Raw genomic sequence first — 21679 nt, 5'->3', positions numbered from 1 at the left:
TCAGTGAGTTACAGAGGAATCGGAAGGACAGGAAACATGAAGGACTGTGTGTTTGGATGGAATGATCAGTCCTGGAGTCTGAGCTGCTCTAATGATGGTTACTCTGTCTATCACAATAACAGACCAACACTCATCCCCTCCTCTATCTCTAACAGAGTATCAGTGTATGTGGACTGTCCTGCTGGAACTCTGTCCTTCTACAGAGTCTCCTCTAACAAACTGATCCACCTCCACACCTTCAACACCACATTCACTAAACCTCTCTATCCTGGATTTGGATTCTGGTTACCTGACTCCTCAGTGTCTCTGTGTTCTCTGTAGGAAGGAGAGTCTTGACAGCAGCTTCAACTTTGAGGTTTAATTGTTGATAGAGGATCATGTTTCTCTTTGTTTCTCAGATGAATTTCTGTGATATAATTTCATATGTTTTTTCTTGGAAGTAGTGAAATGATCCTCTAACCATTGAACTCCTGTAAAAATTGGACTGACTTTGATGATCACTTCTCTCTGGATAATCCTGGACACATGAAGGTCAAACTGGGAGATCAAGGTACAGTTCAGAAACTGTTCAGGTTGGATTTTCCAACAGATCAGTTTTAGTAAGGAAAAATGTCCGGAGCACTGCTGGTGTTCCTCAGACCAATGGTGTGCTGGAAAGGGATCAATGACTGAAGGAAAATGGAAAAAAAAAAAAACATGTAGAAAAGCGCATAAAAAATCCAGGTCCTGGCACTTGAGTTGGTTTGAAAAAGTAAAAGCCCTGGAGCTTGTGCCTTCTTCAGGTTGTGGAGACTCGGTGAAACAGAACAGAACTGTAGTTGGAGTCACCACAGGTCTGTAGCATTGGGATATACACCATTTTCTTTCTGGCCTGTAAAAAAAATAGTGTTTAGGTGTTTTTCACACCGAGATCGTATATAAGATAAATATAACACAAGTAAACTCACAATGCGTTTTTAATGATTTTATTTTTTAAGGGGAAAAAATCCAAACCAACATGGTCCTGTGGTAAAAAGTGTTTGCCCAACTTGTTAAAGCATAACTTAGCTGTGGTTAATCACTTGAGTTCAATTCCTCTACCACACCCAGGCCCGATTACTGCCATGTCTGTTCTCCGTCAAGAAATCACTTCAATAATACCTGCCTGACAAGGACAAGTATACCAAAAGATCCTCAAGACATCATGCTGAGATCCAAAGATTCAGTTCAATTCAGCATCAATAACTACACAAATTGTCTCAAGACACTTTACAAAAAAATGTCCTGAAACCCCCATATCAGTCTGAAGGAAAAAACTCCCTTTTAACAGGAAGAAACCTTGAGCAGTACCCAGCTCATATGGAGGAACCATCTGCTGAAGACCAGCCGGGTAGAAACAGAGAAGATAGAGAGAAAAGAAGAATAGGAGAAACAAGATAAACTTCTGTCATAGATACAATTATCAAGCTGAAGAAAACACATAGAATCTAATAATACAATATATAGCTGATGATCTTATGTGACAGTCTGAGAGTATATCAGGAATCATGCGCAGGTTGGAGAATTGTTCATCCTGGTAGGTGTGGACAACTGGAGGAGGCCATGAAGACTGGGACCAGGACTACAGAAGTAGTTCATGGAGCTCCACAGGTCTGATACACAGCACTCCAGACCAGAGACCCTCAAAACAAAATGGAGCATGAGTGGAGGGGGTGCTGCAGTATGTTGAATCAACTGAAGGCTTTTTAAAGAGCTATTTGGGGCCAGACAGTAATGAGTTACAATAATCCAACCTGGAATACACAAATGCATGAACTAGTTTTTCCACATCACTCTGAGAAGGATCAGATCACAGACTTGGAGAAAAGACACCTGGACTCTCTGCTCATCATTCTCATGGACTTTAATAGAGCAAATCTCAAGCTTGAAATGCCTAAATACGGACAACACGTGATGTGCCCCACCAGGGACATGAACACCTTGGACCACCGTTAAACCACAATAAAATACGCATATCTTTCTGTTCCCCGAGCTGCTTTGGGACTCTTTGACCACTGCCTGGTCCATCTCATCCCAACCTGCACACAAAAGCTGCAGTGTGCCAAGCCTGTAGTGAGAATTGTGAAGAGATGGACAGATGAGGTGAGTGAATAGGTGAATTGGGGCTGAAAATGTGACATACAACGCTGCTTACTACTGATTGGTCAAAAAAAATTGTCGTGATTCTGCGTCAGGTACAAAGCAAGATATTTTGACAAGTCCGACGGTATTGACTAGTTGTAAGGTGCTCACTTTCAACTTTCTCCTCTCGTGTCAGAACATTTTTTTAAATGATGACTGGAAAAGTGATGAGGTGAGGGCTTTTCTATACTTGTTGGGAGAAGAGAGAACCGTGTTCGCAAAATGGGTTCCATTGTCTGAGGAAAGTTTTTCTGGTATACCCCATCGGGGAATAATTTCTGTCAGCAAGGCATAGGCTACTACTGAGACTGTTGCATTTTCGTTTTTTGCTGGGAAAGCTTTCACTCATTTTGAAAATATGTCAACCATCACAAGGCAGTATTTTTTACCCTCACTTGGCGTGGGGTCTGTTCAGTGGAGGGTGTGCTGCCGGGTGTGTGAGGGATTTGGTTTTACCTGGATTGTTTTGGGCACTGATCATACATTTTGAGAAATAATCTGCTGTGAAAGATATGAAGCCTTTTGTAAACCAATATTTTTGTACTGATGCACACATCTCTCCTTTTGACACATGGTCTAACCCATGCACCAACTTAGCTTAAGCAGGATAGAGAGCTTTAAGCAGTCAGGGTTTGTGATCAGGGCCATACCAAACACTGTCAAGATAGGAACAGCCACTCTTGGACCAAAGGGATTGTTCAACAGGGGTAGAAAGCAGAGAGAAGGGCGGAGAGGAGGAGAAGTGAGAGACGGAGAAGTGGAGGAGATGGAGTAGGAGGGGTGGGTTGCACGAAGAGAGGAAGTGGGTTGTAATGCAGCTGCTTTCATGGTGGTGTCTGCTCATGTGTTTCCACTAGAAACTGTGTCTTTGCCAAGTGTGTGAGCCATGCATTTGCATACCACAACTCCTAGGGTCCTAGGGTCCACTTTCTCACGGGACCTGAAGTGGACCTTCCACATCGACTCTGTTAGGAAGAATGCCCAGCAGTGGCTGTACTTCCTGCATCCATCATGGCCTGGTTTGGATCAGCCACCAGACATCCAGGACCTGTACTGCTCCAGGGTCAGGAAGTGGGCTGGTAAAATCTCCACTGACCCCTCACACCCCGGACACTATCTATTCAGACTGTTCCCCAAAACAGTTTCTTTGCCCGGGCTGTCGCTTTCATGAACTCTGAGAAGTCACAGAACATGTGACCATTCCTAGTAACTCCCATTACATTACATACCACTGTTCATGTTCATATTGATGTTCATATTTGCTATATATACTATATAAGAAGCCACAACAGCAGGTCTGGAGCCTGCTGGGAGAGAGTTGCGAGAGAGAAAAGCTAAACAGCCATCTGGATAGCCCAGCCCACATGGGCAGGCAGAAGTAAGACCCTTCCACTCACCATACCTGCAACAGACAGCAGAGGTAAAAAGGTAGGCAGAGTGGGAGGGATCATCACAAAATGTATAGATGTATACCCTGTTTTTTCATTATATTTATGTTGGACAGTTTTTGTATTTTTTCAAACATTCTATTTTATGCTTATTCAAGTGTTGTTTGTTATTTTGTTGTACCACTGAGCAAAGTGAAATTCCTTGTATATGTTCACATACCTGGCCAATAAAGATGATTCTGATTCTGAGAAAGGATGTTCCTAATTTTAATGATATTACACAGGTGAAAGAAAGCACTTGCTTCATGTAAGAATTAAAGGACAAGGACATCCTGGTGAAATATAACACCTAGGTTTTTCACAGTAGTACTGGAGGCCAAGGTAATGTCATCCAAAGAAACCAGGTGATTAGGTAAAGAATCTCTGCCATGTCTGAGTTTTGTTTGAGTTTAAATGCTCTGCATCCCAGGAAAAGAGGTGATTTGGTGGCAGATATCGAGCTCTGTGCAAGACACAGTGATTTATTCTAATATTAGCAGCCTTTTGAATGAGCGGGGGTTTGACTGGTCCATTCTACACATCTTCAACAAACTGCAATGTTATCTGCAATATACGCGATGACGTATGAGGGAGAAAATAACTGCCACGCAGCTCTCACAGCAGGAGATCTGACACAGAACTTTTGCCGATGTGAAGCACCAAAGGCGAGTCAATTCGGGTTGACCTGGGATTTTTGACGTGAAAGCGGCATAAGGAATGCTTTGAGTTTAACTAACTGATTAGTTTCATCTGGTTTCGTGGATAAATATAACTGGGTATCATCTGCGCAGCAATGGAAGTTTATGCCGTGCTTTCTAATAATAGTGTAAGAAGCATGTAAAATGTGAATAATATTGGTCTTGGCACAGAACCCTGAGAAACTCCATAGCCTACTTTGACACATATATAAAAGAATTAAATTCCTTTAATTTTTTTTTGTAATCTATTTTTTGGGCTTTTAGCCTTTAATTGACAGCACAGTGAAGATGGACAGGAAACAAGGAGGCAGAGAGGGGGGAAGGACATGCAGGAAAGGGCAGCCAGTGTGGGACTCAAACCAGGGCCACCTGCTGTGAGGACTGTAGCCTCAGAACATGGGGCGGGTGCTCTACTCATTGAGTTAAACACCAGCAGATCCTGTAACCTTGATCACACTCTCTGTAGTAAAATACTGTGATCAATAGTGTCAAATGCAGCACTAAGATCTAGCAGGACCAATACAGAGACATGTCCATCATCTGAAGACATCTTTAATTCATCCATCATGGTCTGGTTTAGATCAGCCACCAGACATCCAGGACCTGTACCGGGCCAGGGTCAAGAAGTGGGCTGGTAAAATCTCCACTGACCCCTCACACCCCGGACACTATCTGGGGTGTTCCCCAAAACAGTTTCTTTTCTGAATTCTGTGGTATTTCACTGTGTTTGAGATTTCCACTTTAAAAACCTGTGGTAACTAACTAATGAGATAAAGACTCAAAACAAGAACCAAGTCAAACACACCTCCTGCTCATTAACCAGCCAATCAGCTCAGGAGGTCAGAGGGAGGAGTCAGGAAACAGTCTCCTCTGACACTGACTGGGTTTCCTCCACAGGTTGGACTGGTTTTAACTCTATCACTATGATCTGTTTTTAGACTCTGAAGTTATGAGGATGTGACTTCGTCCTCAGATCAAATCCAGGACTGACGAGGGACAAAGAGCAGCTTCTTCTCTTTAAATGTTTCCTCCACACATGAAGGTGGAAAGTGTCTGGAAGTCGACCTGAATTTCAGAAGATAAGAAGAAGGTAAAATCCATTTGTAAATGACCGATGAACAGTTCACTATTGGTCACATTGTTCTGTTTCACTCTTTGTAGAGTAGAAAGTTTCTCTGGGATAATTCAATTATTACAAATGTTTATTTATTAGTTGATGTTATATTCTAAAGTTTGTATCCATAGAGAATCTATATATTTTAAAATAAGTCTTTATCGGTTTGATCTGAGTCTGTGTTCACGTGGACGATGGTAAAATGTAGAGAATGTCAGAACTGGTCTGACAGCTTGGATCAGTGTGACTGAGGTTTCTTTGACACCATCAAACCTCAATCTGTGACTCAGCAATAACTTTAAAGTATGATAACATTGTGAAATACATTATGGTGATGTTGTTGTCCAGTAAATTTGAGATGCTCCATATTTGTTTATCTATAATAAACCCTGCAAGGTTTACACTGACCCAGAATTGAAGCCATGTTCCTGACAGTGAGAACTGATGTGATATAGGAATTGTTGTAATAACTGATCAGGTTGTTGTGTTTGTGTGAAGGTGGACTCTGCTATGGATCAGACTGAGGACACACAGGAGGGAGTCCGTCCCTCCAAAACCACTTTGAGGGGGGACCATGAGAACCAGACCAGAGATCGGAGGTGAGATGACCATCTCTAACTGTCCATGACTCTTCTCCATGTCAGAGTTCAGCACTCACATCACTGCTCCATAATGATTCACATTTGTCTCATAATTTTTCTCTCTCCTTTGAGAGAGAAACATTATGAGGGATAAAGATTGTATTGACATCAAACCAGGTAAAACAAAATGACCTTTGTTCTCAGTAGCATTTCATCTTGTTTCTTTAAACATCTCCATCCACATTCAAACACTAAAACAGATAATTCTTGTGCTGCTGAGCCTGAAGAGAACAAACCAACAAACCAACACAGACAACATACGAAGAACAAATACGAAACTGTGCTTTCTGTTTACATTCTAGCTGATGCAGTATGGAAACCATTTAGTAAAAAAGTTCATTTTAACCAGTTTCAGTCTGGAAGGTTTACTGATGGAGAGAACAAACACTTTGATCTGCTTAGTGTCAATGTCTTACTGATACATCACTGGAACTCTCACTACTCCAGGACTAGGTTCAGACCTTCCTTACTACTACTTCTTCTTCTTTTTTTTTTTTTTTTTTTTTTTTTTTTATAAGAGCACATCTCTTATTTGATGACATTATTTCTGTAAAGCCCCATGTTCAATGTAGACACACAAAACAAATTCTCATTATTTACACTGTATGGAGCCATTTCAGAAAAAGCTCCATGTAACATAGTGTCAGTCTGACAGGACAGTTGATGGAGAGGACAAACACTTGAGTCTTCTTGATGTCAACATGGCTTCTTGTTGCTGATAAACCACACATGAAAACAGCTCCACAGAGAGTTTCATCTCAGTTTTTCAATAAGATAAATGTCAACACTGCAATAGAAGAGTCCAGTGTACAGTCATAGAGGGACTGATTGGAATTATTTTGTTTTGTGTAGAAGGTTTTCCGTGGAGTGTCCCTCTAATTATACTTATGTGTTGGTTTTGTTCCATCAGGATCCCACAGCAAAGACCAGAATCTACTGTACCCAGCTGTGTCTCCATGAAGAGTGACGTGTCCATGGTGGAAGCCATGCTGTTTAATGCGAGACAGTATAGGTGAATAGGTTCAAATTTTTAACTAACAGATATAAAATAGATATTACATGAATACAACATTTGTTGGTTTTACATGTTTTCTATTAATGTATATTTAAATATGTTAATAAGGAGTTATCTACTTAAATATGCACTCATTTGCATACATTCCCAGAACAGAAATCTGTATAATGGATAAGGTGAGGTTCAAATTAATTTTTGTTTCATTTTGTTAACATACTAGATTTACAGGTATTTATAAAGGAAATTTTGGATATCTTTTTTTATCACTACATAAATCACAAAATACTGTCAACAGTCCAAACTAAAACAATCGCATTGCCATATTTTGTAGGAATAAACTGTTCTATAAGTCTGGCTCTGAATGATATATGAAGAATCCCCTGTGTACATACCTGCAGAATGCAGTTAGGAATAAATGTGTGAAGTTTGGTTTGTGTCAGTCTTCTTTTACCAAAGACAGTTTATGGCCAGATGAACTCAGATTGGTTGCAAATCTGTCCTCCGTCCACATTCAAACATGAAAACAGATAATTCTCCTACTGCTGAGCCTCCAGGGAACAAATCAAGACACCACCACAGAAAACATATGAAGATAAATATTTTAAACTCTATTTACAGGATATATGACACAGAAACCATTTAGTAAAAACCTCTGTTTGAAATAGTTTTAGTCTGGAAGGTTGACTGATGGAGAGAACAAACACTTTGATCTGCTTAGTGTCAATGTCTTACTGATACATCACTGGAACTCTCACTAATCCAGGACTAGGTTCAGACCTTCCTTACTTCTTTTTTATAAGAGCACATCTCTTATTTGATGACATTATTTCTGTAAAGCTCCATGTTCAATGTAGACACACAAAACAGATTCTCCACATTTACACAGTATGGGGCCATTTTAGAACAAGCTCCACGTAACATAGTGTCAGTCTGACAGGACGATTGATGGAGAGGACAAACACTTTAGTCTCCTTGATGTCAACATGGCTTCTTGTTGCTGATAAACCACACATGAAAACAGCTCCACAGGGATTTTCATCTCAGTTTCTCAATAAGATAAATGTCAACATTACAATAGAAGAGTCCAGTGAACAGTTAATGAATCAATGATAACAAGGTTGCATTCAGAACAGAAATAATGTTCTTTGTAGGAAATCACTGAATTTAAATTGATTCCATAACTGATTTAAATACAGTAGCTTCATTGCTTCTCTGTTCTATTTGTCTTTCTAAGTAATAATTTGACTGAACCTTGTAATTACTAAATATTTAGTCAGGGAGTGAAAATACTTGAATGTGTCTCTGGTTTGTATAGACTATGCCCACTTATATTGTCCTGGTACAGGCAACCTGGTTACCTATTGTAACCCTAGGATCTATGAGTGTGGTCTGCTACCCAAACCTCAGAACAAGACTATGAATGTCAATCACTGTAAAGGAGAGAGAAACATTATGAGTGACAAAGATTGTATTGACATCAAACCAGATAAAACAAAATGACCTTTGCCATTTTGTCTTACATCCCAGGATTGACCACCATGTGATACCTTGAGATTCTCTAGTGCATCGCCTAAGGATTTGAAGGGCAGTCTTGGTTTATTGTGTAGTCTGTAGTCACCTATAGAGTCACCTCCTTAGGTGGTTGCCGACCTGTGTGTTTGAGATCTTAATAGTTTAGTGGAGGTTCTCTTGACTTCTTATCATACAACTGTCTTAATACCCTCAGGTCACAGGTAGCTGCAGTAATCTGTAGTAATCTTTCATACTTCCAGGTTACTTAAAGGTGCTTATACCTCAGCTCTGAGATGCTTATTTACCTCAAACAGAAATGTCTCATTTGAACACCAGAAGTCAAAGTGATACCAACCACCATTATTGTTTCATTATTGTTTGTCAGATTATTCACATTTGCACAGTATGGGAACCATTTTAGAAAAAGTTCCACTTAACATAGTGTCAGTCTGTGTTGTTTTTTGTTTCCTTCAGGATCCACCAGCAAAGATCAGATTCTCCTCGTCCTGTACCCAGCTGTGTCTCAATGAAGAGTCACATGTCCATGGAGGAACCCCTTTTGTTCAAACATGGACATCAGTCTGTTCATGAAGGGTGAGATCATGAATTTTCCCAAAACAGTAATTTCCTTGTGTGACACAGCATCTCAGTGGTTAGCACTGATGCCTCCCAGCGAGAAGGTCCGGGTTTGAATCCAGCTTGGGCCATTCTTTGCATGTTCTTCCTGTGTCAGCATGGATACTCCGGTCTCTCTGTTAGGCTAATTGGTGAGCCTAGGTGTGTGAATGGTTGTTTGTCTCTGTGTTAGCCCTGCGATAGGCTGGAGACCTGTCCAGGGTGTTCCCCGCCTCTCACCCAATGTCAGCTGGGATAGACTACAGCAACCCCTACGACCCTAGTGAGGATTAAGCAGTATGGAAGATGAGATGAGATGAGCTTCATTGTTTCTATGTTCTGTCGGTTTGTCTAAGTAATAATATCGCTGCACCTTGTATTTCTTATTTCCTGAATGAAAAGATTCATTCAGTAAGTAAGAAATACTTGAATGTGTCTCTGGTTAGTATAGGCTACGTTCTCTCATATTGTGCTGGTGCAGGAACCTTTGTTACAGATTAATAGGTAACCCCGGGTACTATGAGTGTGGTCTGTGCTGTCACTGCTGGATTCATTTTTCTCATGTTCAGTCTTAGAGATTGTTCACAGTCTGTGTCCACCTCAGGTCTCTCCTACATCTCCATCCACATCCATAGAATAACGAGTTCTGCTCTCACTAATAAAGCTTTTTATTTAGATGATAATGGTGGAGCCAGTGGAGCCACACCTGAGAGGGCTACACATATACTTATAAAGTCTGTGGTTACTGTTAATAACCAACATGGTCACTCATATAGGCTCCACCATCTAAGAAGTGTCACTATTGTGATATTGGTGTAGTCAGATCTAGGCAATGCTCCTCTGTGACACCAAGGTCCACAAAGATAACAAACCTCAGAACAAGGCCATGAATATGAATCACAGTGAGGCAGAGAGAAACATTATGAGAGTGTACTGGACTCTAAAAACAAAAAATTATGTGCTGGGTCAATCTAAAGGTTTGACGTAAAAATTTGCATGAGTATTTTTAAGTTATTTCAACTTGGCTAGTATTGAATGCATGCCTCCAGACTACAAGCTTATTTAAGTTAAACCACCTTATTTTAATTGTGTTAAATTTACTCTTTCAAGTTATTACATTTCATTTAATTCTACTCAGAAATGTCCACACAAATTGTGACCTTTTTGTAGTACAAGAACTAATTTATTCAAATCAGTCTTCGGAATTCCAGTTTCATGATCTGTTCATTCAAACAATACAGTTAACAGGATTGAGTGCATACCATTTTAATACAAAAAAAATGTGACCTTAGTAAAATAAATCAGAGAACTTAATTTTACAGTTTTTTTTTTTTTTTTTTACAAAGACTTAAATTAAGATTTCATACTGAGGCACATGACCCGCACATGCACTGTCCATGTTTATTTTTGCATTATATAATACTTTACAATACTTTATTATGTGTATTTGTTTCCATCACAATCTGTACCTTCTCATAACGACTGGTTTGTGTCAGGATTCATCTTTATAAGACACCTTTATCAAAGTGTACATGTGCTGAAGCTGAATGTTTTTCCAGAGTTAACCAGCAGAGCTCAGAGATTCTCAGTGATCAGTCTGTCCCTCAGCAACAAACACATCTAGAATCCATATTGATGGTGAGAACATTTAAGATTCAACACTTTAATGTGATCAACAATAAGGAAGATTTAGTTTTTATTTATACATGAAATATGAACCAGACACTAATTGAGCAGCTTTGTAGATCAGGTAGGTAAAATGATACGGTCTAATACAACAGTGATCCAATAAATCACCAACTTCATTATGATGTTATATTGTTCAGATATTGTTGAACTATGATATAGATCATAACATTGATCTTATTCGGTTTCACTTCAAAGTAAACGACATATTTCTCTGTTCCAGCTGCTGGAGGAGAACATGGTCAGTTTTATGAAGAACGAGCTGAAGAAGATCAAGAAGGTTCTGAGTCCAGATTACCCAGAACGCTCAGAGAATCAGAGGGAGGATAAGGAAGTGTTGGAGGGTGATGATGAAGAGCAGAGGAGGAGCAGCAGAGATTTATTTGTGAAGATGACAGTGAACTTCCTGAGGAGAATGAAGCAGGAGGAGCTGGCTGACTGTCTGCAGAGCAGTAAGAGGATTTAACAGCTTTAACTGGATGGAAAGAGGAGATGGATAGAGGAGATGTACATTTCTACACTCTGATGTTAATATGATGCAAACATCTGAATCAGATCTATGAATTTTACTGGACTGAAAACTGTAAATGTTATTAAAAATGAATGAGTTTACATGTTGTTTATACGTCTTCTTTGTGCAGGAACTGTTGCTGCAGAGTGTGGAGGTAAAGTTAAATCTAGTCTGAAGGAGAAGTTCCAGTGTGTGTTTGAGGGGATTGCTAAAGCTGGAAACTCAGCCCTTCTGAATGAGATCTACACAGAGCTCTACATCACAGAAGGAGGGACTGCAGAGGTCAATGATGAACATGAGGTCAGACAGATTGAAACAGCATCCAGGAAACCACACAGACCAGAAACAAGCATCAGACAAGAAGACATCTTTAAAGCCTCACCTGGAAGACATGGACCAATCAGAAGAGTGATGACAAAGGGAGTGGCTGGCATTGGGAAAACAGTCTTAACACAGAAGTTCACTCTGGACTGGGCTGAAGACAAAGCCAACCAGGACATCCTCTTCATATTTCCATTGACTTTCAGAGAGCTGAATGTGGTGAAAGAGAGAAAGTTCAGCTTGGTGGAACTTGTTCATCACTTCTTCACTGAAACCAAAGAAGCAGGAATCTGCAGCTTTGAAGACTTCCAGGTTGTGTTCATCTTTGACGGTCTGGATGAGTGTCGACTTCCTCTGGACTTCCACAACACTGAGATCCTGACTGATGTTACAGAGTCCACCTCAGTGGATGTGCTGCTGACAAACCTCATCAGGGGAAACTGCTTCCCTCTGCTCGCCTCTGGATAACCACACGACCTGCAGCAGCCAATCAGATCCCTCCTGAGTGTGTTGACATGGTGACAGAGGTCAGAGGGTTCACTGACCCCCAGAAGGAGGAGTACTTCAGGAAGAGGTTCAGAGATGAGGAGCAGGCCAGCAGCATCATCTCCCACATCAAGACATCACGAAGCCTCCACATCATGTGTCACATCCCAGTCTTCTGCTGGATCACTGCTACAGTTCTGGAAGATGCATTGGAAATCAGAGAGGGAGGAGAGCTGCCCAAGACCCTGACCGAGATGTACATCCACTTCCTGGTGGTTCAGGCCAAAGTCAAGAAGGTCAAGTATGATGGAGGAGCTGAGACAGATCCACACTGGAGTCCAGAGAGCAGGAAGATGATTGAGTCTCTGGGAAACCTGGCTTTTGATCAGCTGCAGAAAGGAAACCTGATCTTCTATGAATCAGACCTGACAGAGTGTGGCATCGATATCAGAGCCGCCTCAGTGTACTCAGGAGTGTTTACACAGATCTTTAAAGAGGAGAGAGGCCTGTACCAGGACAAGGTGTTCTGCTTTGTCCATCTGAGCGTTCAGGAGTTTTTGGCTGCTCTTCATGTTCATCTGACCTTCATCAACTCTGGTGTCAACCTGACGGAAGAACAACCAGCTACAAGTCAGAAGTCTAAAGTCTTTAGAAACAAACCTAAACTAACACATCTCCATCAGAGTGCTGTGGATAAGTCCTTACAGAGTCCAAATGGACACCTGGACTTGTTCCTCCGCTTCCTCCTGGGTCTTTCACTGCAGACTAATCAGACTCTCCTACGGGGCTTGCTGACACAGACAGGAAGTAGCTCACAGACCAATCAGAAAACAGTTCAGTACATCAAGAAGAAGATCAAGAAGAATGTGTTTGCAGAAAGAAGCATCAACCTGTTCCACTGTCTGAATGAACTGAATGATGGTTCTCTAGTGGAGGAGATCCAACAGTCCCTGAGATCAGGAAGTCTCTCCACAGATAAACTGTCTCCTGCTCAGTGGTCAGCTCTGGTCTTCATCTTACTGTCATCAGGAGAAGATCTGGATGAGTTTGACCTGAAGAAATACTCTGCTTCAGAGGAGGCTCTTCTGAGGCTGCTGCCAGTGGTCAAAGCCTCCAACAAAGCTCTGTAGGTGGATTTAGGAAATATTTGAAACATGATTCATTTAGTAAATGACAAATAAAACATTTGATGTTGATTCTTCTTCAGGCTGAGCAGTTGTAACCTCTCAGAGAGAAGCTGTGAAGCTCTGTCCTCAGTTCTCAGCTCCCCGTCCTCCAGTCTGAGAGAGCTGGACCTGAGTAACAACAACCTGCAGGATTCAGGAGTGAAGCTGCTGTGTGCTGGACTGGAGAGTCCTCACTGTAAACTGGAAACTCTTAGGTCAGGATACAGCTGCTCGTTGATCAGTTAAATCCTGATTTAGGTTCATGTTGGTGCAAAAGTTCAACATGTGGAGGATTTTCCTTCTTCTTCTTGAGTTTCTGATATGTTTCCATCTCCAGTCTGTCAGGTTGTCTGATCACAGAGGAAGGATGTTCTTCTCTGGCCTCAGCTCTGAGCTCCAACCCCTCCCATCTGAGAGAGCTGGACCTGAGTAACAACAACCTGCAGGATTCAGGAGTGAAGCTGCTGTGTGCTGGACTGGAGAGTCCTCAATGTAAACTGGAAACTCTCAGGTCAGGATACAGCTGCTTGTTGATCAGTTAAACCCTGAAAAGGTTCATGTTGGTGCACAAGTTCAACATGTGGAGGATTTTCCTTGTTTTTCCTGAGTTTCTGATATGTTTCTTTCTCCAGTCTGTCATTTTGTCTGATCACGGAGGAAGGATGTTCTTCTCTTGCCTCAGCTCTGAGCTCCAACCCCTCCCATCTGAGAGAGCTGGACCTGAGCTACAACCATCCAGGAGACAAGGGAGTGAAGCTGCTGTCTGCTGGACTGAAGGATCCACTCTGGAGACTTGACACTCTCAGGTATGGACAAAAAAACAGGAACTTGCAAAATATCTCAAGTTACAGAAAACCTCAGAGGATGAACCATTATCTATCGGGTTTACAGTTTTAGGTTTTCGATAGATAGATTACTTTATTCATCCCCCAAGGGAAATTAGTGAAATGTATCAATAATCAACAACTGTTGATGGATGTCTTTAAAAGGATGGATTGTTGAAATAAGCAGTTGAGTCATGTGCGCGTTAAATACATAGTCATTTGCTACATTTCAGCCATTATCCAAAATAATCCGACATCCTGGACAGATCTCCAGTCCATCACAGAGCTAACCCAGAGACAAACAACCATTCAGTCATACACTCACAATTAGGGTCAATTTAGGATCAAAAATAGGTTTGACAACCTAGTTTTGCCTCTCGTAGAGAAATATGCACCATTAAAGAAGTTTAAAGCCAGGAATGCCATAACACACTGGTTGGACAAAGATATTGAAGACTATGAAAATGAGAAACAAAATGAAAAAAAAAAACAAAAAAAAAAACCAGGAAATATATGTGACTGGGACCTCTGTAGCACCCTATAATGTAATACTTTCCTGAAAATGTAATAATGCCTGAAAATGTAATAAAATTTGCACTTAACTCAATCGAAAATGTAATAAAACCCAATAATTTAATAACTTCACCAATTATGTAATAAAATTTCCTGACTGATATTCTAATAACATAAACAGTGTCTAGATGTAAATACCAGGGCCTGCAAGGAAGAACACGATCAGGGTCTCTTTCAGTGGTGGCAAGCTTAAAATATGTCCAGTAACATTGAAGCTTTCTCCCTTTATATGATCACTTGGTAAGTGAGTATGCAGTGTTTCAAGGTTCAAGGAAAAGGTTTTCTTTTCTGGTATCATACAGAAATCTGAAGGTATTGATGCTGGTAAAAATGTTATTACAATATCAGTCAGGATATTTTATTACATTATTGGTGAAGTTATTACATTATTGGGTTTTATTACATTTTTAATCGAGTTAAGTGCAAATGTTCTTACATTTTCAGGAAATTATTACATTTCAGGGTGCTACAGACCTCTATCGTAAAATGATTTTGAAGGGGCTACGGGAGCTAATGCCGGGGTACCGCCTCTGTTAACATGGGAATTAGCACAGTTAACCTACAGCTATCTACCAGCTATCGCGCGCATATTTGTATATCCTACTACTCTTCCTGTGTGTATTTGTAACTGTAATAACATAAAGCTACTTGTGTGTTTGTGTGTGCATGTGTGTGGCGCGCTGTAATTACAAAGTTACCTGTGTGGGTGGGGAGGTGTGTGCGTGGGTGTGTGTTGTTGTAACATAAATGTGTGGGACACAGGGATCAGCTGCATTAACAGCAGAGACATCTGATTAATGAACTGGTCTCAGCTGTGGCCCAGGCCTGAGGCTCAGGGGTTGCCGTGGCAACTCACAGTGGTCGTCATGACGACAGAAGCACACGGAGCCGGGACACAGATAAGAGCGAGATGTCCCCCTTTTCGCTGGTCTCACATTTGGGCTCACTGTGTCAAAACAGGAGCTCCTATCAGAAAAACAAGCAGACTGTGGGCGTTGTAAGACCTTCCTGAAGACTTTGATATGTTTTTTGTTCTTCTAGAGTAAATATTTTGGAAACACTCGCGACTTAAAACAAAGGTCCTTTTCCTTTTCTTAGAAATTCTTTACATTGGAGTGAATGGAGAGGAGACAGGTACTTTGCTACGAACAGACGCTTGCAGTTTAAATTCTGTACGTCTCACTGCTTTGCTGAGCACACTGTGAGAGACACAACAAGTTTCTCTACAACTGTGGAAAAAATCATGTGTCTAGTGTGTAAATTGTGGCTGGGACGAGCGTGTAAATTAAGTAAATTAAGGCTGTAGGTGGCAGTAGACCTTTGAAAAACTGTCTGTTTGCGTGTTTTTTTTTTTTTTTTTTTTTTTTCGACCGTCCCATTCATTTTCAATTCATATTTTGGAAAGAAAAGTAATAGCAGACCGATCCCAATCAAGCCCTACATTTTGATATATAAATTTAAGGGATGAAAAGAAGGAGGAAGATGAAAAATAATAACAATAAGAAGAAACGCGCGGGATAAAAATAGCCCCTAGCTGTAGGGGCTACCCCCTAATAACTATTTATCCACTAATATCTTAACCTGTGAATTTCAACATGCATACAGAAAGAGTCACTCCACTACCACCTCGCTGACACATGTCTGATGATTGGCTCAGAGGGATTGAAAAGAAAAATATAATTGGTGCCATATTTCTGCCTTTGACATCATTGACCATGACTTATTAGTGAAGAAACTTTCCTGTCATGACTTTGAGCAATCAGCACTTATAGCTGTCTAAGAAACAGGACACAGATGGTATTTTTTAATCAATTCGCTGCTCAAACAAAGGGTCGAATGTTTGATTTACAAGTCCAGAAGGACATACTATTTCCATGGCCCTAGACCTAGTCACCGTCTATCGCTCAGGCTCAAGCAGAGTAAGAAATTTGCCAACATGAGCCAGCCTTCCTGATCAGTTTATTCAGTGTGTTGCTGTTCCCTCAACAGACCACAGCAGAGAAAAGGGTTCTGGTCACAACAGACTGATAGAAGATCTCTAGCATCTTACTGCACACGTTGAAGGATCTCAGCTTCCTCAGGAAGTAGAGTCTCTGCAGGCTTTCTTGTTGTACTACTGCTTATGATACCTGTCATGCCCTTCTGTTTTGAAAATAAAAATAATTGAAAAAAAAAATGAAAAATAAAATACAGGTGACAAATAACATTTGTAGGCCCACTTTGTCACTGGTTCCATTTTAAAACATTTCAAAGTCATGGACCTTTGTGATATGGATGGACTTGAATGTATGAAACAGGACAATACATTTGAGGGTGTTTCTTTTGATTCAGCTTTAATTCCTTTTAAAACATACTTTGTGAACTTGTGAGATGTTGCCACTCTAAGTATTAGACATTAAAGGCAGAAAGAATGAATACATTTATACACAGTGACAAAATGACATGTTGCAAATCATCTACTGACTAAATCCTTTCTAGGTTCCTTTATTCTCTGGTAACATCAAAGATTTTCTGTTCATGTTGAACATCAGTTTGGACTCATGTTGGATAGAAAATCATTGTTTGTGTGTTTGTTCCTCCAGGATGGACCATGGTGGAGAGCAGAGGTTAAAGCCTGATGTCAGGAAGTGTAAGTTTGACGAATGATGACAAAACATTAAAGTGGCAGTTTATCTTTAAATTCAAAGCTGATAGTTGTGGTATTTATTCATTCAAACATCACTGACAAGAGAATCCTGACAAACAGTTTCACCATTAAACTTTCTATGAATGAACAACAGATCAGTGAGTAAAGAAAGAATGAATCGATCAGATGTGTCACATGATAAACTGCAGCTATGTTGTGTCTTTTTCTCTCCATCAGATTTCTGTGAACTTGAAGTCGACACAAACTCAGTTGGTAGAAAACTCAAACTATCTGACAACAACAGGAAGGTGACACATGTAATGAAGGAGGAGCAGTCATATCCTGATCATCCAGACAGATTTGACTACTGTTATCAGCTGCTGTGTATAAATGTTGTGACTGGTCGATGTTACTGGGAAGTTGAGTGGAGAGGAGATGTTGATATATCAGTGAGTTACAGAGGAATCAGAAGGAAAGGAGACATGAAGGACTGTTTGTTTGGATTCAATGATCAGTCCTGGAGTCTGAGCTGCTCTGATCATGGTTTCTCTGTTCGTAACAATAACAGATCAACACTCATCTCCTCCTCTGTCTCTAACAGAGTATCAGTGTATGTGGACTGTCCTGCTGGAACTCTGTCCTTCTACAGAGTCTCCTCTGACAAACTGATCCACCTCCACACCTTCAAAACCACATTCACTCAACCTCTCTATCCTGGATTTGGGGTCTGCTCTCCTGGTTCCTCAGTGTCTCTGTGTTCTCTGGAGGAAGGAGAGTCTCTGAAGTGACAACAGCTTCAAAGTCTGAGGTTTAATTGTTAATGGAGGATGACGCTTCTCTTTAGTTCTCAGATGAATCTCTCTGGTTTAATTCCATATGTTTTGTCTTAGAAGTAGTGAAATTATCCTCTGACCACTGAACTCCTGTCAGTCCACTGAACTGGACTGACTTTGATGATCACTTCTCACTGGAAAATCCTGGACACATGAAGGACAAACTGAGAAATAAAGGAAGGAACAGAAAACACAAACTGTTGAGGTTGGATTGGATAAAAAATGTCCGGAGCACTGCTGGTGTTCCTCAGATCAATGGTGTGCTGGAAACAGAACAATGACTGAAGGAACATAGAAAAATCATTAAGAAAAGCACATAAAAAAATACAGGTCCAAGTGCTGGAATGGGTTTGAAAAAGTAAAAAAACTTTAATTTATGGGTGGGAGTCCAACATGAACATATTTCAGCTTGTGCCTTCTTCAGGTCGTGGAGATTCAGTGAAACAGAACAGAATTGTAGTTGGAGTCACCACAGGTGTGCAACATTGGGATATGCACCATTTTCTTTTGATCTCTAGGGGTAAAGATGTGTAGGGTCCTCACTCAAAAGTCAAATCAAATCAAATAAACTTTATTTATATAGCAACTTTTATACAAATGAATTGCAACCCAAGAACAAACACATAGAACAGACAAATATAAAACAAGTCAGAAGAACCACCAGAACCCCCCTGGCCCAGGCAGACTGAGGAGTCCATGCCACAACCACAGGCAGTGACCGCCCCCACCATCCCCACCAGGTCATCATGGCTCCCAGAGAGGACGGTCCTCAGTGTCTGATGGGCAGTGAAAGCATCGACATTTTACTGATCTTTCAATCCACCTCTCTTCTCTGGATAAAATATTGTCAGATTTTTCTATTTGAACCTGTGGATTATTATAACTTAATACTGGATGCAAAAAGATAATAATAATGTACATTCATAAATAGCACTAGCCTGAGTTTAGTATAGAACACATATAGTAGGTAGGGGGTCCCCACTTAATCTCTCCATCAGTTTGGGGTCCTCGACCTGAAGAAGACCCCTGATCTAGAGCATGAACGAAGAGACACAGACGGAAACTTAACCTGAAAACTCACATATAGACAAAGACTTTATGAATGTGAGTCTTCAATCAAAGTCATAAAATATCATGTAAATGAAAATGTTTTCTCAGTTTGAAAACATCTCTTGGTTTGAATGCTGTCAAAGGAATTATTTCAGTGTTGGGATCATGAAGCAGAGGTCCTGCCAGAGAGGTCAGAACCTCATGTTTTCTATTTAGATTGTTCACCAGCAAATAGTCACTTCTTCTTTTAACAACCCCCTGAGTGTAATCAGCTGAGTGACTCCAGAGGTGAAGGCTTTTCTTTTCTATTCTTGTCTGAGTGGCTCTTCCTGTGTTGCCACTCAGGCATCCATCATCATGAAGAGGCACCTGAAGCAGTAATGATGTCCCAGGTCAGCCTGAAGGTCAGGAGCTTTACATCAGACTAATTCTGATGTTTCCTCCATCCTCCAACCTCTGACCCACACATCATCCATGGCTTGACATCTTTAAAGTTGTTCTTGTCACCTGTGACTCAACCGAGGCTGCGAACCAGTAGTTAAATGTGTTATGGGCAGATCAGGAGGAAACAGGAGATGATGAGGAGGTTTAATGAGTCCCTTCTCAGCCTGTTTGCTGACATATCTCTCATTTACAGCATATGTGGTCAAGTCATTTAAAGAAAATATTGAAATCAGATTCGTCACTAATAGACTCAGTGTTCTTTTATTGATGGCAGTTTGTCAAAATCTGGACGAATTCTTCAAATTCAAATCACATACCAGCTAATTTATAATGTGATGATTTAAGAGCCTTCCATGTTTCCACAGTGAGACTTTCTAGACATCTGCTCTTGAACTTTGCTCTTATTCTTGTTTTGATGAACCTATAAATACTGATACTGATGTTAATGTGAACCAGCCAGAGACACTGAGCTCTCCACCATCTTTCTTCCTGCAATAAAACCAATAAAAGACACTCAATGCATCCAGTATCTTTTTGTTTCTTGTTAGAATCTATCTTTGTATTGCAGACAGTTTCTACAACACTGTTTTCCCTGAAGAGGAACGCCTACAGATCATTCCTAAATCCATAAGATATCACCGAAGTAGCAATTTGTCAAAGTGGATTGCGTCTCTATCAGCGGACAGCAGCCTCAACGCTCCTTATCCAAACGGTTGGGGAAGGCTTAAAAAGTTACACTTAATGTGGAAGTAGAAGCTCAGAGATTTAGATGCTCACAGAAGCTCTCGGAGCAGATGACGCACAGAAAAAGTGTCCTCGAGTAGGAAGCCGACACTATTAACGCTGGCCGATGGTGAGTCATGATCAGGTGTGTTTACGCTCCCAGTTGAATGGTTTTTCCCCCTGAAAGCAGCTCAGATGCTGGTTGTTTGATTCTAACTCTGGGTTACATTCTCATTTATCTCGAATAGGAATTCTTAGAGAATACCATGATCCAAAAAAAAAAAAAAAAAGGTTCAGGTAGCAGAAGCCTTTAGTAGCAGTTTGTTTTCTGTTTTTGAGTCGAGCCTCCAGCAGGATCACATTGACTCAAACCTGCAGCCGGGTTTCAGGTTGGAAGAGTTCAGACCGTGGTTTACAGACAAACCTCTGCAGGAGATTTACGTATGTGAAGGAAGAAAATTAAACATTACAATGCAACTGCTGTCTGAGTTTTCTACATGTTTTCTACATCTACAAGTAGCAAGGAATCCTTCACTGGTCCTCCTTTACCCTTTTTCTAGAACAACATTCCTAGTTGGTGACGCGGTGAATACTGACGGAGATTAGATTAGATTAGATTAGATTAGATTAGATTAGATGAGATGAGATGAGATGAGATGAGATGAGATTGACTTTGAGAACTTCGGGGTCCAGTAGCTTCATCAAAGAAATTATTAAAATAAAACCAAGGTTGCCATGTTAGTGGTACAGGAGCACAAAAAAAAAAAAAAAAAAAAAAAAAACATAAAAAGAGTAAAAGAGAAGATAAAAGGATAAAAAGGATAAAAGTCAAGGTTGCCTGTGTAGCTGGGACTGGATGCCAAGACATGAAAGATATTTAGGTTATATAATAATATGAATATATAATGCTGTGTAAAAAATATATATAAAATATATACAATATATACATGATGTAGAAACATATGACTTTTCTTGTGATTTTTCACTGATGTTTAAATCAATGAATCCAGACAATAAGCTTCCAGCGCTCTGAGGATATAATTTACATACAAATTACTTTAAAATAAATAAGCAACTTAACTAATTTAGTTAACATTTAAAACATGAATTTGTAATAATCCTGCATTTATGTGTAGTATTTATGCTAAGCATATCTGAAAGAAGTAATCGTTAAGAATCAAGAGGTGATTATCAGTCTGTTATCAGCCTCTGTCCACGTTGTGTTCCAGTTCTAAGTACATGTTCCCAGCGTCC

General features: G+C 40.4%; 1 protein-coding gene and 1 long non-coding RNA gene across 2 annotated transcripts in view; both read left to right on the top strand.

Annotated features, from left to right (window-relative positions):
- The window catches only part of LOC124998871 (NLR family CARD domain-containing protein 3-like), a 29171-nt gene extending 8958 nt beyond the window's left edge, over nt 1–20213 (top strand). The window contains 9 exon segments of the mRNA XM_047573503.1: nt 10742–10820; nt 11092–11320; nt 11510–12130; nt 12133–13312; nt 13394–13567; nt 13690–13863; nt 13985–14158; nt 17332–17378; nt 17613–20213. Coding sequence (XP_047429459.1) covers nt 10742–10820; nt 11092–11320; nt 11510–12130; nt 12133–13312; nt 13394–13567; nt 13690–13863; nt 13985–14158; nt 17332–17378; nt 17613–18163 — 3229 coding nt within the window. The 3' untranslated portion in view covers nt 18164–20213.
- Nucleotides 5229–7484, top strand: LOC124998917. The gene is made up of 3 exons (XR_007111108.1): nt 5229–5375; nt 5898–5998; nt 6951–7484. It is a non-coding gene; the product is annotated as an uncharacterized LOC124998917 (long non-coding RNA).
- Nucleotides 20214–21679: the final 1466 nt, after the last annotated feature.

This window comes from Mugil cephalus, chromosome 21 (assembly GCF_022458985.1).
Source record: "Mugil cephalus isolate CIBA_MC_2020 chromosome 21, CIBA_Mcephalus_1.1, whole genome shotgun sequence".
Lineage (NCBI taxonomy): Eukaryota > Metazoa > Chordata > Actinopteri > Mugiliformes > Mugilidae > Mugil > Mugil cephalus.
Note: the sequence above shows the minus strand (reverse complement) of the source record. Positions and strands in the feature narration are given on the sequence as shown.